General features: G+C 42.9%; 1 protein-coding gene across 3 annotated transcripts in view; it reads right to left on the reverse strand.

The window, feature by feature from the left end:
• The window catches only part of LOC148451052 (regulator of microtubule dynamics protein 3-like), a 164,817-nt gene that overhangs the window by 63,457 nt on the left and 84,574 nt on the right, over nt 1–16,786 (reverse strand). For all 3 annotated transcript variants that reach the window (XM_088462333.1, XM_088462334.1, XM_088462335.1), the window contains one exon: nt 16,721–16,781. In XM_088462333.1, coding sequence (XP_088318459.1) covers nt 16,721–16,781 — 61 coding nt within the window. The remainder of the gene's footprint in view (nt 1–16,720; nt 16,782–16,786) is intronic.

The following is a 16,786-nucleotide window of genomic DNA, read 5'->3' on the forward strand; positions in this document are numbered from 1 at the left end:
ACAGTTGCCAGCTTGTCTTTTTGGAGGCGTGCAGACGGACGCTGAATGTAGATAGCAGGTAAGGTCTCCAGGCACCCACAGGGAACGACAACGCGTTTCGGCTACTACTGTAGCCTTTTTCAAGTCAAGTGTTCCCCATTGTCCATTACATGGTATAAATAGCCCTAGAACACAGCTAATTGATTAGTTAATTAGTTCAGTCTGGTCTGTTTTGTCCATAGAGCTCATTAAGAGTTCAATTCTGCAGGTTTGTAGTTACTCCCAGTGGATCTCATACTATCATTAGCAGCTTTTAAAGAACTCAGGTAAAAATTAACCATTAAACCACAAACCGACTAATATGTAGTTCTACTATACCAATAGTTAATACAATATTGAATTGATATAAACGTATATATACACATATACATATGTATATATATATATATATATATATATATATGTACATACATATACACACATAAAGATAAATTATAATTAATTATTAAATAAATATAAAAAAATATATCGCTACATAAAAAGATAATATAGAAATTATATATTTTAATAATAATATTATATAGTATTAAAGTTGATCTGATGTCCCGGCATAAATATGACCTGAAGAATCTAGGTATTAATAATAAACAACTTATATAAATAAATAGTGATAATAATGATAATAATAATAATCATAATAATAAAAATAGAATCAATAATTAAGATAATTAGAACTAATACAATATAAACCTATTAAAGAAAATAAATAAAATAAAACAAAATAGAATAAATAGCAAGAGAGGAAAGATCCTTGGACGGATGTCTAAGAAGAATAATTAAATAGGAATAACTCAATCCTAAAATCAACCTGACCCAAACGAACGTATATAAATTAATACATACATACATACACACATACATGTAAAAACATATATGTGCGTGTATGAATACATGGATAAATACCAATAGGCAAGTTGGATAGATGATAGCCCACTCATACACAAACAAGGTCTAGTAAATAGACCAAGAACAAATGAACCAAAAACAAGTGGGGAAGGGGGTGGGGGGTAGGCCATGGGCGCTTGGTTGACCAGACAGTACATAGAAAGCAGCTACGGTCTAACCCGCACCCACATATAGAACATGTATACATATATATAGATGCATGTACATACACAATCACAAACATACATAAACATACTAATCATAAAATTCAAGTGCTTCGTTGAGGCCATCTGGAGAAAGTGTTTGAAGTCTGAAAATCCACTTGGATTCAGCTTCACATAGTCTTTTGAATCTATCACCACCCCTATTGGTAATTCCTATGTGTTCTATCCCTGCAATCTTGAGACAGGCTGGATTATTCTGATGGACCTCAGAAAAATGTCTGGAAACACTATGTGTCGCCAAACCTTTAATGACATTAAGTCTATGTTCACGAAACCGTTCTTTGAGAGCCCTAGTTGTTCGGCCTACATATTGTAAAGAGCAAGCACAACTAAGTGCATATATAATATAGCTAGATTCACAATTAATGTGACTAGTAATATCAAATTTAATATCTGTTATGGCTGATACAATTTGCTTATTTTTATTAATATGTTTACACGTAAGACATCTCATACGATTGCAGGGAAAACATCCATTTGGTCTCAACGGAAGCCAAGTATTAATATGTATATTCTCTTTGATATTTCTAGAAAAAGTACTTGGAGCTAAAAAACTTTTTAAATTCCTATTCTTTTTAAAAATGACAGTGGGTTTTGAGGCAATATTGGATGAGAGAACTGAGTCACACAATAATATTTTATAATTTTTATTAATGATTGACTTAATTTTATTTGATTTATTATTGAATTGAGATATAAAGGCCAAAGGAACATCTTTCTTCATAGATTTAGTGTTAGTTTCTAAGGGTAGAGAGATATCGGCTATATTGTCCAAGGTATTAGTTGGTACAATAGTATTATTAGCATAAGGCCCAGTCTCCTTCAACCTAGACTTATGGGTCATTTCAGCATGAGTTTTAGCATTCTCCACTAGTTCAAGAGGATAACCTCTCATCACAAAATTTTCAGTTAATTTGTCGGCATGAAGATGAAAATCCTCATCTCTCGTACAGTTACGTCTAACTCTCCCCATTTGACTCTTAGGAATATTATCAATCCATGGACGATAATGTCCACTCTGGTAATGAAGATAAGAGCTCGAGTCTACTGGTTTAGTATAGAGAGTAGAGATGATTTTATCATCTGCAACCGACAACGTGACGTCTAGGAAATCAATGGAAGTATGACTAAAGTGCGAGGTGAACCGTAAATTAAAAGTGTTAGTGTTCAAAACTGAGGTGAAATCAGTGGCAGAAAAAATATCCCCATCCCAAATCAAAAATAAATCATCGATGTAACGGCCATAGAACACCAGACCCGCTCCGGCTGATCCATCCCAAATGTATTTATCCTCAAATGTACCCATATATATGTTGGCAAAGCTCGGAGCGAATCTGGTGCCCATTGCCGTTCCATGAATCTGTAAATAGTGGGTGGAATCAAACATAAAATTATTGTGCGTTAAAATAAAACGAATACAATTCACCAAAAAATCTCGTTGAGCATAGGAAATGGTATTATCTTTGTTGAACATTTCTCCAACTGCCAGAATCCCAGCTTCATGTGGAATATTGGTATAAAGAGCCTGGACGTCAAGGGTAAGAAAGGCATACCCTGGGCGCCAGGTAATAGTGCTTAATTTATTTAATAAGTCAGAGGTATCTCGGATATGTGACCTCTGAGTAACCACATACTTTTGTAAAAAATGGTCAACAAAAAATGATAAATTAGAAGTAAGTGAATTAATCCCTGAAATAATAGGACGCCCTGGTGGAGAAATTAAAGACTTGTGAATTTTGGGTAAATAATAAAACATCGGTGTAATAGGGTGATTATTAAACAAAAAATAAAATTGCGGTAAGGAAATGTCCTCCAATCTTTGTCTCGATTGGGAAAATCCCGTTGATGTATCTGGTCTGTTCTATTTTTAGGTCTTGCTCCTAGATCAGATTTAGGTGATCTATACGGAGCAGCGACATTCCTATCTGAATCTATGGGATCATTAATAGAATTAGTATTGGTATTGTTTCTATTGAATCTGGATCTAAAGGAAGGTATTTGTGGTTATTTAGGTCTATGATTAGAGGGTAACCTCTGTCTAGGATATGATCTATTAGGAAATCTCCTTGGGTATGGCTGTAAATGATTTTCATCTCTCGACAATTTTTTCTTTTTCTTTATTATAAGCTCTTTCTCAAATGATATTAGTGTTTGACTCAGTTCTGATTCTCTCCTATTGAAATCTGGGTCATCCTTAAAAATTAGTAAATCTTTCTGACTCTGTTCAATCTCTTTTGTAACTTTTTCTATTTTCTTTTCTCTATAGTTTATTAGTGATTTAATTAAGGAGACAGAGCATCGTTTGAGAGCAGATTCCCATTCCTTGGTTAGTTCAGGGTCATCATTAATAGAAAGATATTTATTTATTTGTAGACCTTTAGGTATTCTATCCAATTCTATATATTTGGATAGAAAAACACTGTCTAACCAATGCCTACTTTCAATCAATAGCAGGGATTCCAATTCTAAAAAACAACGATTCATATCTGGTTTAGTATCATCCACAATAACATCAATTTCCACATCAAATTTAGATAGAAAATCCTCTCTCCTATTCCTCCTCTCTTTTACCCATGATAGTTCAGTCATATTGATCCTCCTATCAAACAGGCAGCTAGGATGACAAATTAATATGAACAAATAAAGAATGGCGTATAGCCTTATTACAATAAAATGCTGTTTTTATTCTATTGTATGTTTTGAACTGATGTCCCGGCATAGACTCTAGAGCGCAGTCTTTCTCTTTGCTCTACTCCAATTAATAAGGTTGACATAACCTTATTTGACTGCTGAATTATTGTCAGATTTTTCTATTCTATTGGCGCTAGGTTTTTTTCTTTATTTGTTCATATTAATTTGTCATCCTAGCTGCCTGTTTGATAGGAGGATCAATATGACTGAACTATCATGGGTAAAAGAGAGGAGGAATAGATTCAGATAGGAATGTCGCTGCTCCGTATAGATCACCTAAATCTGATCTAGGAGCAAGACCTAAAAATAGAACAGACCAGATACATCAACGGGATTTTCCCAATCGAGACAAAGATTGGAGGACATTTCCTTACCGCAACCGTTATCTACCCCTTCAAGAAAAAAACCCAAAAAGAACAAGAGAGTTAGGGGAAAGAGGGGAATGGGAAGGAGGAGATCTAAGACGCCCAAGGTTCCAGTAACACAAGCTGGTGTGTTTAATCTGTCGAATAGGACATTAAATGTTAATGAAATATCCTTACTCTCCAAAGGTCTGAGTTTTGCCCAGAGTACGAATCCTAATCTATTCAATTTATTTTCTGAACTTAATCGTTATGTCAGGTCTTTATGTAGACAGCGCTATTTTTTCTCCAAGACTAAGAAAGTTAGATTGGAGGCAAGTGACAGTCCAATTCTCCTGGATACAAGTGACTTAGAATGTCTATCTATTTTGGAAATGTTACAAGTTGAGGGAGGATCAAGAGATGAAGAAATTGCAATATTTAATATAAAAGATACTCTACCCTCTATAGATAGGAATAAATTTAAAAATAAATCTAATTTTTTCCCACTTAGCCATAAAAGCTCTAATATACAATTATTCTACAAAAATACTCTTAAAGATTTTCAAACTTTATGTAACTCTAACTCAAATAGGGACCTTGGTAAGAGGAACCTGTCATATGGTGAGAGATTAGCTTTGAGGACTCTTCAGGATGACGACTCCATTATTATCAAGCCCGCCGATAAGGGCGGTGGGGTCGTCATCCTGAATACTGAAGACTATATTAAAAAAGCCCTAACCCTACTTCAAGATGCTTGTTTCTATCAGATTTTGGGAAAGGATCCCACTTTAGGGTTCCAGAAAGAACTAAAAATTCTATTGGATGATGCCAAAGAGAGAGGTGTTATAAATAAAGATTAATTTTATTTTTTGTTTAATAATCACCCTATTACACCGATGTTTTATTATTTACCCAAAATTCACAAGTCTTTAATTTCTCCACCAGGGCGTCCTATTATTTCAGGGATTAATTCACTTACTTCTAATTTATCATTTTTTGTTGACCATTTTTTACAAAAGTATGTGGTTACTCAGAGGTCACATATCCGAGATACCTCTGACTTATTAAATAAATTAAGCACTATTACCTGGCGCCCAGGGTATGCCTTTCTTACCCTTGACGTCCAGGCTCTTTATACCAATATTCCACATGAAGCTGGGATTCTGGCAGTTGGAGAAATGTTCAACAAAGATAATACCATTTCCTATGCTCAACGAGATTTTTTGGTGAATTGTATTCGTTTTATTTTAACGCACAATAATTTTATGTTTGATTCCACCCACTATTTACAGATTCATGGAACGGCAATGGGCACCAGATTCGCTCCGAGCTTTGCCAACATATATATGGGTACATTTGAGGATAAATACATTTGGGATGGATCAGCCGGAGCGGGTCTGGTGTTCTATGGCCGTTACATCGATGATTTATTTTTGATTTGGGATGGGGATATTTTTTCTGCCACTGATTTCACCTCAGTTTTGAACACTAACACTTTTAATTTACGGTTCACCTCGCACTTTAGTCATACTTCCATTGATTTCCTAGACGTCACGTTGTCGGTTGCAGATGATAAAATCATCTCTACTCTCTATACTAAACCAGTAGACTCGAGCTCTTATCTTCATTACCAGAGTGGACATTATCGTCCATGGATTGATAATATTCCTAAGAGTCAAATGGGGAGAGTTAGACGTAACTGTACGAGAGATGAGGATTTTCATCTTCATGCCGACAAATTAACTGAAAATTTTGTGATGAGAGGTTATCCTCTTGAACTAGTGGAGAATGCTAAAACTCATGCTGAAATGACCCATAAGTCTAGGTTGAAGGAGACTGGGCCTTATGCTAATAATACTATTGTACCAACTAATACCTTGGACAATATAGCCGATATCTCTCTACCCTTAGAAACTAACACTAAATCTATGAAGAAAGATGTTCCTTTGGCCTTTATATCTCAATTCAATAATAAATCAAATAAAATTAAGTCAATCATTAATAAAAATTATAAAATATTATTGTGTGACTCAGTTCTCTCATCCAATATTGCCTCAAAACCCACTGTCATTTTTAAAAAGAATAGGAATTTAAAAAGTTTTTTAGCTCCAAGTACTTTTTCTAGAAATATCAAAGAGAATATACATATTAATACTTGGCTTCCGTTGAGACCAAATGGATGTTTTCCCTGCAATCGTATGAGATGTCTTACGTGTAAACATATTAATAAAAATAAGCAAATTGTATCAGCCATTTCAGATATTAAATTTGATATTACTAGTCACATTAATTGTGAATCTAGCTATATTATATATGCACTTAGTTGTGCTTGCTCTTTACAATATGTAGGCCGAACAACTAGGGCTCTCAAAGAACGGTTTCGTGAACATAGACTTAATGTCATTAAAGGTTTGGCGACACATAGTGTTTCCAGACATTTTTCTGAGGTCCATCAGAATAATCCAGCCTGTCTCAAGATTGCAGGGATAGAACACATAGGAATTACCAATAGGGGTGGTGATAGATTCAAAAGACTATGTGAAGCTGAATCCAAGTGGATTTTCAGACTTCAAACACTTTCTCCAGATGGCCTCAACGAAGCACTTGAATTTTATGATTAGTATGTTTATGTATGTTTATGTGATTGTGTATGTACATGCATCTATATATATGTATACATGTTCTATATGTGGGTGCGGGTTAGACCGTAGCTGCTTTCTATGTACTGTCTGGTCAACCAAGCGCCCATGGCCTACCCCCCACCCCCTTCCCCACTTGTTTTTGGTTCATTTGTTCTTGGTCTATTTACTAGACCTTGTTTGTGTATGAGTGGGCTATCATCTGTCCAACTTGCCTATTGGTATTTATCCATGTATTCATACACGCACATATATGTTTTTACATGTATGTGTGTATGTATGTATGTATTAATTTATATACGTTCGTTTGGGTCAGGTTGATTTTAGGATTGAGTTATTCCTATTTAATTATTCTTCTTTGACATCCGTCCAAGGATCTTTCCTCTCTTGCTATTTATTCTATTTTGTTTTATTTTATTTATTTTCTTTAATAGGTTTATATTGTATTAGTTCTAATTATCTTAATTATTGATTCTATTTTTATTATTATGATTATTATTATTATCATTATTATCACTATTTATTTATATAAGTTGTTTATTATTAATACCTAGATTCTTCAGGTCATATTTATGCCGGGACATCAGATCAACTTTAATACTATATAATATTATTATTAAAATATATAATTTCTATATTATCTTTTTATGTAGCGATATATTTTTTTATATTTATTTAATAATTAATTATAATTTATCTTTATGTGTGTATATGTATGTACATATATATATATATATATATACATATGTATATGTGTATATATACGTTTATATCAATTCAATATTGTATTAACTATTGGTATAGTAGAACTACATATTAGTCGGTTTGTGGTTTAATGGTTAATTTTTACCTGAGTTCTTTAAAAGCTGCTAATGATAGTATGAGATCCACTGGGAGTAACTACAAACCTGCAGAATTGAACTCTTAATGAGCTCTATGGACAAAACAGACCAGACTGAACTAATTAACTAATCAATTAGCTGTGTTCTAGGGCTATTTATACCATGTAATGGACAATGGGGAACACTTGACTTGAAAAAGGCTACAGTAGTAGCCGAAACGCGTTGTCGTTCCCTGTGGGTGCCTGGAGACCTTACCTGCTATCTACATTCAGCGTCCGTCTGCACGCCTCCAAAAAGACAAGCTGGCAACTGTTACTCTGACCAACCTCCGGTCCATCGGGAGTCCTACTGCTTAAATAGCGGAGATTGTATCTACTAACTGAGCCACTGGGACGCTCACCTCCTGCTCACCTCCGTATTCATTGTATGACCGCTACTTCACTGACACGACCATCACCCGGCTGCTATTTAGAGCCGAGGGACTTCACGGTCTGGCATTGTCTGCATCAGCGCCGCACTGAGACGGATGTCATCTGGCGCAACATCTACAGGTGTAAAACATCATTCACGTCTTTCACCTTACAGTTTCCCGGCTGCTGAGAATTTGCTATGAGGTATTTGGCATACTCTGGAGTGGGCTGGTAGCTGGTATCACCTCACGTCGATGGTACATACCTGGCCTATATTAACTTATCCTGCTACCTACGGCTCTAGTTCTACATCCCCACGGCTATTGCTGTGCTTACAGAGACACAGCCGTGTGTATATATATATATATATATATATATATGTTGGAGGAGGCTGAATGTTGATATTTTTATTATAAATGTGTTTCAATCAGCTGCGATATATACAGCATTGAGATATTGAGAAAGTACCTTCAGGAGAAAGAATCTTTATTATTACTTTGATATACTCCCTATATTGAATTCTATACGAGACTTTCCTTAGAAGGTTGGACATACCTTATCTGGTCATTTATATACGAGACCTTTCTCACTACTAAGGATCTCCAGGGTCACTAGTATCATCATTTTCAGTGTTTCTATATTGGTACACTCCAATATAGATTGGTTAACTATACCTCTTTGTGTCATTCGTGTATATATTTATTGTCTTAATACTGAGAGTCTGATCAACTCTCTTGCATGTAATTTATTGTGTATACAATTTTTGAATTGGCGTATAGCCTTATTACAATAAAATGCTGTTTTTATTCTATTGTATGTTTTGAACTGATGTCCCGGCATAGACTCTAGAGCGCAGTCTTTCTCTTTGCTCTACTCCAATTAATAAGGTTGACATAACCTTATTTGACTGCTGAATTATTGTCAGATTTTTCTATTCTATTGGCGCTAGGTTTTTTTCTTTATTAGTCCATCCCATTTGGACAGGATCAATTGCTGCAGAGGTCTGGAGTGAAACTGGGCATATTCCACCATGTCGAATACTGACACCATGGAGCCCAGTAACCTCATCGCCGAGTGCAGAGACACTCGGCGACTCTGCAGACAACTGCGCACCTTCAACTGTAAGGCAGAGATATTTTCCCCCGTCACAAAGATCCTCTGCTGTCTGGAGTCCAATAAGGCTCCGAGGTGCAGAATCCTCTGAGATGGGATCAGGGTGGACTTTTGCCAGTTTATTAACCAGCCGTGACGTTGCAGTACTGCAATCGTCAGGTCCAAGTGGCGTAGAAGGAGCTCTGGAGATCCTGCTACCAATAGAAGGTTGACAACATGCGGACTCCCTGCAGCCGCAGGTAAGCCGCCATGACCTTGGTGAACACTCGTGGTGCTGGAATCTTCCCGAAACTGGAAGTGATCGTTGCGGATTGCAAACCTGAGGAACTGTTGATGGCGTAAAAGAATAGGGACATGCAGGTAAGCGTCCTGTATGTCCAATGACACCATGTAATCCCCAGGTTCCAGCGCCAGAATGATGGACCGTAGGGTCTCCATCCGAAAACGTGTCACCCGCAAGGATTTGTTGAGGGCCTTGAGGTTGAGAATCGGACGGTATGACCCATTGGGTTTCTGCACCAAAAATAGATAGGAATAGAAACCCTGGCCCCTCTGGGAGAATGGAACAGGCACTATAACTCCAGCCTGGAGCATAGTGTGCAAAACCTTCCGCAGTTCCACGGCTTTGTTCCGGGCTAATGGAAGGCCCGTGGTGAAGAATCGGGATGGGGGCCTGTGCCGAAAGGAGAGGGCATACCCGTGAGAAACCACCTTGTGAACCCAATTGTCTGTCGTGGTTATCGACCAACACTGGGCGAACTGCAGCAGGCGGCCTCCCACTTTGGGATACCACAAAGGGAGGCCCGGACAGTCAGGCCGCAGGTTTGTCACCTGACTTAGGGGCCGGACGTCTGGTACTCCAGGCCTGTTTCCTGGGCTTGGCCGATTTTTTGGGGCCAGCCTGTCGGGGAAAAGACTGTGCTTTAGGCCTACCCTGGGCCCTGTAAGGCCGAAAGGACGACGTACCCGAACTGGAAGGGACCGCAGCAGACGGGAGACATGCAGATTTGGCTGCCGCCAGCGTGGCTACAATTTTGTCCAGATCCGGACCAAATAGGACTTCTCCATTAAAAGGCAAAGCTTCCAAGCCCTTTTTGGAATCAGCGTCCGCCTTCCAAGATCGCAACCATAAGGTGCGACGAGCAGCAACAGCTGCCGAAGAAATCCGAGATGTGAGGGTACTGATATCCAAGGCCGCTTCATTGATGTAAGTAGCCAAATCCCGGAGATTGCCTACCAACTCGGCCTGTTCAGCCAAACAGTTGGAATCCAAAGACGCCTCCAAACTATCAGCCCAGCGCTCCATAGCTCTGGCTACCCAACATACGGCCATAGCCGGTCTGGACGCCCCCCACCCCCCCGCGAGGGAATAAATGGACTTTAGGCAGATCTCCACCTTGCGGTCTGTAGCATCCTTCAAGGAGGACATGGAGGGCATGGGCAATGTGGCACTTCGGACTAGGCGTGTCACATGAGAATAATTGTCCGCAAACGGATAAGCCACCGCTAAGCGCCTCTGAGGCTGATACCGTTTACCAGGGTGTTTCCACGCCTCCTCTAAATGGTCTACTAACTGACCCGAAAGAGGAAACACTGTGGCGTCACCCTTAATATCCTTAAAAAAGGCATATTTGGACTTGGACACCGGAGGATCGTCATCCTCAATAACTAAAGCTGTGCAGACTGCCCGACTAAGGCCAGGAATATAAACCTTGGACTTAGCGTCCGACTCTTTAGTACGGAGAGGTTCTTGGTCAGATAGATCCAGAATCTCACCATCATCAGACGTCACGTCGTCATCCTCATAAGGAGCAGACAGATATGCCACAGGCCGCTTATGTGGCCTCAACACAGACTCCCCTTGTAACACGTCCGACAAATGCTGTACCGAATTTGTCAGTGAATTAACCCACGCAGGCTCCTGTGAAACCTGGGTAGGGGAAATAGGGAGACTGTGGGGTACCATCAGTTGTCTCGGGAACCCCTGCATGGGTGACGACACCACTGACTGCTGGGACAATCCCATCTGGGAAAACGCTGGTGGCGGAGCTAACAGGCCCACTAGGGTTGTAAGTGCTTTAGCGAAACAAGCCCAGGGAGGTTCCTGTACCGGAGCCGTGATAGTAACTGGCCGCGCCAATAAATAACACTTTCGCCCCTCCGCGTTGCCCTCCCCCTCCGCTATTGGTACATTGCGCTTAGTACATATAAGCTGGAGAGGAAATTCACTCTCAGACATGATGGTAAGTATGTGACCCCTCTCACTGATACTCGTTAGTATAGTGGGAGAACCACCCTGCAATCACCGCACCGCAAGGGCTTTAGCAGAAGAAGAGCAGAGACGGTAAAATGGCTGACAGTAGAAAGTGAAAGTACAGGCAGCAGACGCTAGCAGAAGTCACATACAATGCAGAAGAAATTAATTCCTGCACTATCGGCGCTGTTCCTCAACTACGCAGACACAGAGCCTGGTAGGACACAGCGCTGCATACACAGACCTGTAGTCAACGGAGGAGAGGTATGCCGGGGGACCCAGACCGCGATGCCACCGATCAGCAGCTTCCAGCAGCGTTCACCATGCTTTGCAAAGATGGCCACCGAGGAGCAGAGAGGAGGCTGGCCTGGGGGAGGAGCGCTGCCACAGGGCCAATCGGCAGCGCAGAGAGGGCTGTGTGCAGCGGGGGAGGCACCGACTGTGTACAGGGAAGGCGCGCTCCCCTGGCATGCAATTAACCCCTGGGACGCCGCAGCGCTACCGCTCAGCTGCGGTCCGCTGTCCCAGGGGGGTAGTGGAAGCGCAGGTTAGTTACCTGGCTCCACGCTGCAGCCAGTCCCCAGGGAGCCCCCTGCCTGGGGACTTTGGACCATGTGTTCAGCAGGGACCCACCGCGGGACCCTGCTGCTTACCTGCTGCCCCCTTGAATCTGGCCATGGTTCGAAACATCTGGGGTTACCGCTAGCCGTGACCCCAGATGCTTACCAGCATCCCCGGATCAGTACCGGCGTTCTGGTACCGGCGGGGTGTAGGGGAGACAGCATGGACGTCAGTAATGACTGTCCATGCTGTACTTCCAGATGTGCAGCCACAGCTGCCTCGAAGAGAACTTCAGGGGCTATCCTTAGCCCCCCTCTAAACAGGTGCTCCGACTCCGAGCCGGGCACCAACGAAACTGAGATGCCTTTGCTCGGGTGCGGGGTATAGGAGGGGGACCCTAGTGCATCCTGGGAGGCTGAAACTTAACTCTATGGTGCCCGATGCCTGACGTCATCACCTATACCCCAAGGTATCCTGTGGATACCCTATGGACCCTGATGTAGAAATAGCAATTGCTGGCTACCTCCTTGTTCTGCTTCCCCTGGCGGTAATCATCGGGACACATGCGTAGTGCGACTCAGATGGGGGCACAGAGAAGAAACTGGGTATAGCCTGGAGAGGAGAGTCTGGGCTCCAAACAGTTAATGAATTTAATACCAGAAAAAAAAAATGGCCAGGATACCATCAGCGGGAGTGGAGATCACCACAGTGGAGCCATGTCTTCTAATTCTTAACTTTGTTGGAAAGCCCCTGGGGTAAGAGATGTCAGCTTTCCGGAGGGCTTTAGTAACCGGACAAAAGGACCTGCAGAGTGCCAATGTGGCTGCTGAGAGATCTCCGTATACTTGGAGGTCCCTTAGTATGGGAGTAGAGGAATCCGAAGGTCTAGCTGCACGCAGGATCGCATCTTTGACATGACAGTAATGAAGTTGCATCAAAGTGTCTCTAAAAGACGCCTGACGGGGAATTCCATGCTTTAGGTAGACGATGGTTACGATCCAGAAGAAAATCAGTGATCAGGGTTGTAGGAAGTAATTTCATAAAAAGATCCATTACATATTCTTTAAGATCAGTCTTAGATAATGATTTGGGTATACTGTACCACGTATTTTGATGTTGTTACTCCTTTACCTATCATCCAGGTACCCCACCTTAATTCTGCTTAAAGATCTTCATGGAGGGTAATCAGCTCATTATGTGAGTAGACAACTTCCTCAAGATTATTTTCAAGATGATCAGTGCGATTTCCTATGGCATCGACTGACTGCTGACATGTGTAGAGCCGTTTTGAAATCTGCGGAAATGTCTGCTTTAAAAGAGGCCAATAATTGTTTCATGGAGCCTAAGGTCAGTGTCATTGCCTAGATCACCCTGCTGTGAAGAGATCGTGGGATTAGGATCAAAAGGCATGCTATGTGCAGATAGTTGTTTAGTGCCTTTGCCCTGTGTAGAGCTACTTTTGGTTCCTAGCGAGGATGGGCAGGGTTTGAAAAAAAACTTACTGGGGGACCTACAGCTGGACCTTTCTGATGTTTGGGTGCCATGAGAAGGCCGGTATGGGGGTAGTAGAAAGAACACTGGAATATCAAATTGAGTTTAGATCAGGATCAGTTTCAGAGAACAACTTGTATGGGGAATTTATATCATGAAGGAGTGGTGGAGGAAAGAAAAACACAATATGCGGACTCACGGGCATGGAATAAAGGCATATGAAATGATATAGGAAACACTGTTATGGCACTCTCAATGAGCAGTCGTGCCTGCACCGACCGCATCACCTGATGTCGCACAGAGGTGCCCTAATGGGAGTATAATGAAGAACCCACCCGGCGAGTACCTAGGCTGTGCTTATGAGCAGGGGCGTATCTACCCATTGGCCAGAATGGCACACGCCAGGGGCGCCAACCAAGGGGGGGGGGGCGCCGTCCGACAGTGCCACCAGCAGCCAAGGGGTGGACAAGTCCCCCAGCCCCACAAGTGTAGGGCAGACCGCAGTGAGATCGTTCTGCCCTACACAGTTTACAAACAGACAGCCGCCAGCGGCGGCTGTGTGTTTGTAATAGCAGCCAGCCAATGAGAGTCAGACAGACTCATTTGCTGCTGCGATGTCCGCGGGAGGAGCCGACTGGAACTCACTCATGAGCTCCGTGTTCCGGCTGCCCCCGCAGCATGTGATGGGAGAAACGTCATACGTCATGACGTCTCTCCCATGCAGGAGAAGAGCGGGCAGGGACTTAGGACTTCATTCAGAGGTGGCCGTACGGTCTACGACCGCAAGGCCGCCTCGATGTTTGTCCAGTGCGCATGCGCACGAGGGAGCCGGCTCCTTCGTGCGCATGCGTGAGACCCGCTACGACCGACAGCGCCGGTCGTAGCGGGTCTCTTTCCAAAGGGGGCGAGCTGTCGATGTTGATTGACAGCTCGCCCCGTTTGGAAGGCGGGCCGGGGGGGTGGCAGCCCAAACGGAGGCGTTCCCATGGGAACGCCTGCCGTTTGGGGGAGGCCCCACTGACATCACTAGTGATGTCAGTGGAGAGCTTCCGGCTCTGACAGAGCCAGAAGCTCTCCGGTGCTTACGACAAGCGAGACCCTACCCTAGGGTCTCATCGTAAGCCCCGATGGTCGCGATGGTCTATGACCATCGCGACCATCACCCTAGCGGTCGTTAGAGCTGTGGGTGTAAACCCACAGCCTAACGACCGAAACAGAGGCGGCCGGTCAGGATGCAAGTGGCCGCCCAGTTTCTGAGCGACCGCTTGCATCCTCCGACCGCCTCTGAATCAGGCCCTTAGAGTGGACAGCGGCGGCGGTCGCGTCAGGAGCGGGGATCAGGTAAGTTTGATTTTTTTTTGTTCTTTGTGTGTGTGTAAGCCTGGCACTACAGGGAAGTTTGGGCACTGAAATAGGGGGTGGCCGCTACTGGGGGCACTGTATAGAGGTGGCCACTACTGGGAGCACTGTATAGGGGTGGCCACTACTGGGGGCACTGTATAGGGGGGGGGGGGGGACTACTACTGGGGGCACTGTATGGGGGGGGGGGGAGACTACTACTGGGGGCACTGTATAGGGGGGGGGGGACTACTACTGGGGGCACTGTATGGGGGGGGAGACTACTACTGGGGGCACTGTATAGGGGGGGGGGGGGACACTACTACTGGGGGCTATTACTGTGGTTACTGTATAGGGGGGACTACTACTGGGGGCACTGCATAGTGGTAGGGGCGTGCCAGTCCATTACATTGCCAGGGGCGCTTGGATCCCTAGATACACCCCTGCTTATGAGTAGAGAATGCAGCTCTAAGGAGTGGGGAATGCTGCTCTAATGCAAGGCCGATTGCCCTGACTTCTGTTCCGTGGGAAAGGCACTGCGGACTTTCATGGCTCCGGGTCCACTGAGAGGATGGAGGAGCTGTACTGCAGGGTCTGACCAGACTCTAAGCCTCTCTGGGATAGTAAAAATTGAGTAAAGAAAAAAAACTGGAGCCTTCTGAGCTCCGCGCTGACAGCGTCTCTCCGCAGGGCAGAGTGCTCTACTCGAGGCCGCGGCTTCACTGACTCGGGAAGGCGCAACCTGCAAGGGTACTGTACGTGTCCCCCGGCTCTACGGACCTGCCCCGAATGTGGTTGGGATCCTCTGACAACTCCGATCAATGAATGGGTGCTTGCAGAGGTGCCCCACTAGCAGGGATGGGCACTTGTAGGAGCGACTGTCCGGGAGCTTCCAAGATGTGTGTCTGCTCAGCATGCTGGCTAAGCCACGCCCCCTTCCATCTTTTTATAATTTTTTTTCTAAAAATTATGGATTCTCTTTAGGTTTTAAGCTTGCCGATTTTTCATTCGGTTAATACCCAGTCAGGTTTTAGAACATTTTTTATATCCAATTGTCCTGCCTCCAGTTAGCACGATAATTTCCCAGTGACTGAACTGGCACCAGGGCTGTGGAAAAAATTAGTTTACCATATTTTTGCTGCTTGCTACAACTTTCAATGTGTGTTGTAACGGTATTTCTGGTCATTATATTGACACATTAGAAAGAAACTGGCACAGTCACAGAACTCTCTCTTGACTCATCGAAGCCATCTCTGATTCAGGTCTGGAACTGCTCATGCATAGGTTAGCCCTGTTGGCAAACTTTTAAATCTTGGGGATGGTAATATTAAGTAGGATTTTGGGGAGCCCATTTCACTCAATTTAGCCTAAGCGAAAAGTGATTGTCAAACTGAACAATCAAGTGTTTAGTTCCTTACAGCCAAATACAAGTCACAGGCACAGATAACATACATATGACACGTACATTTGTCACTTTTCAAAATCACTTGTCAATATCCTTTCATTTTTCAAGTTCTCCTTGTTGCGTGAATGCAGCAAAGAGCATGTGTTCTAAACCAACAACTGTAAGCTAATTTTTGTGACTAAAGACTTGAAGACCAGCAGTCAGGCTGCCAAATACTAGCAATATATATATATGTTGTACATTTGCAGAAAGCATAATTACTTGGCCCAGGGGAGTAAATAACCCTTGATGAGCTGTCAGCTAACTAGCTAGGAAAGCCTAGCAAACAAAAACAATGAAACCATTCGGAAAAAGCCTGAACAGTTCAACTTTAGCATTAATGTTGGCAGAACATGGCAAGCAGCGTGTGCTGTGTTATGTCTGGGGTGAGCTGGAGGCTGAATGTGACCCTAAGACACCCCTCTCCCACAGTACAGACACATACCATTTGTGGCTCTCCGCACTTTGGCCTCCTTTAAGAAGTGCAATTTCAGCTTCTTCTTTCCCTGAA

This window comes from Taudactylus pleione, unplaced genomic scaffold, assembly GCF_031769625.1.
Source record: "Taudactylus pleione unplaced genomic scaffold, aTauple2 ptg001187l, whole genome shotgun sequence".
Lineage (NCBI taxonomy): Eukaryota > Metazoa > Chordata > Amphibia > Anura > Myobatrachidae > Taudactylus > Taudactylus pleione.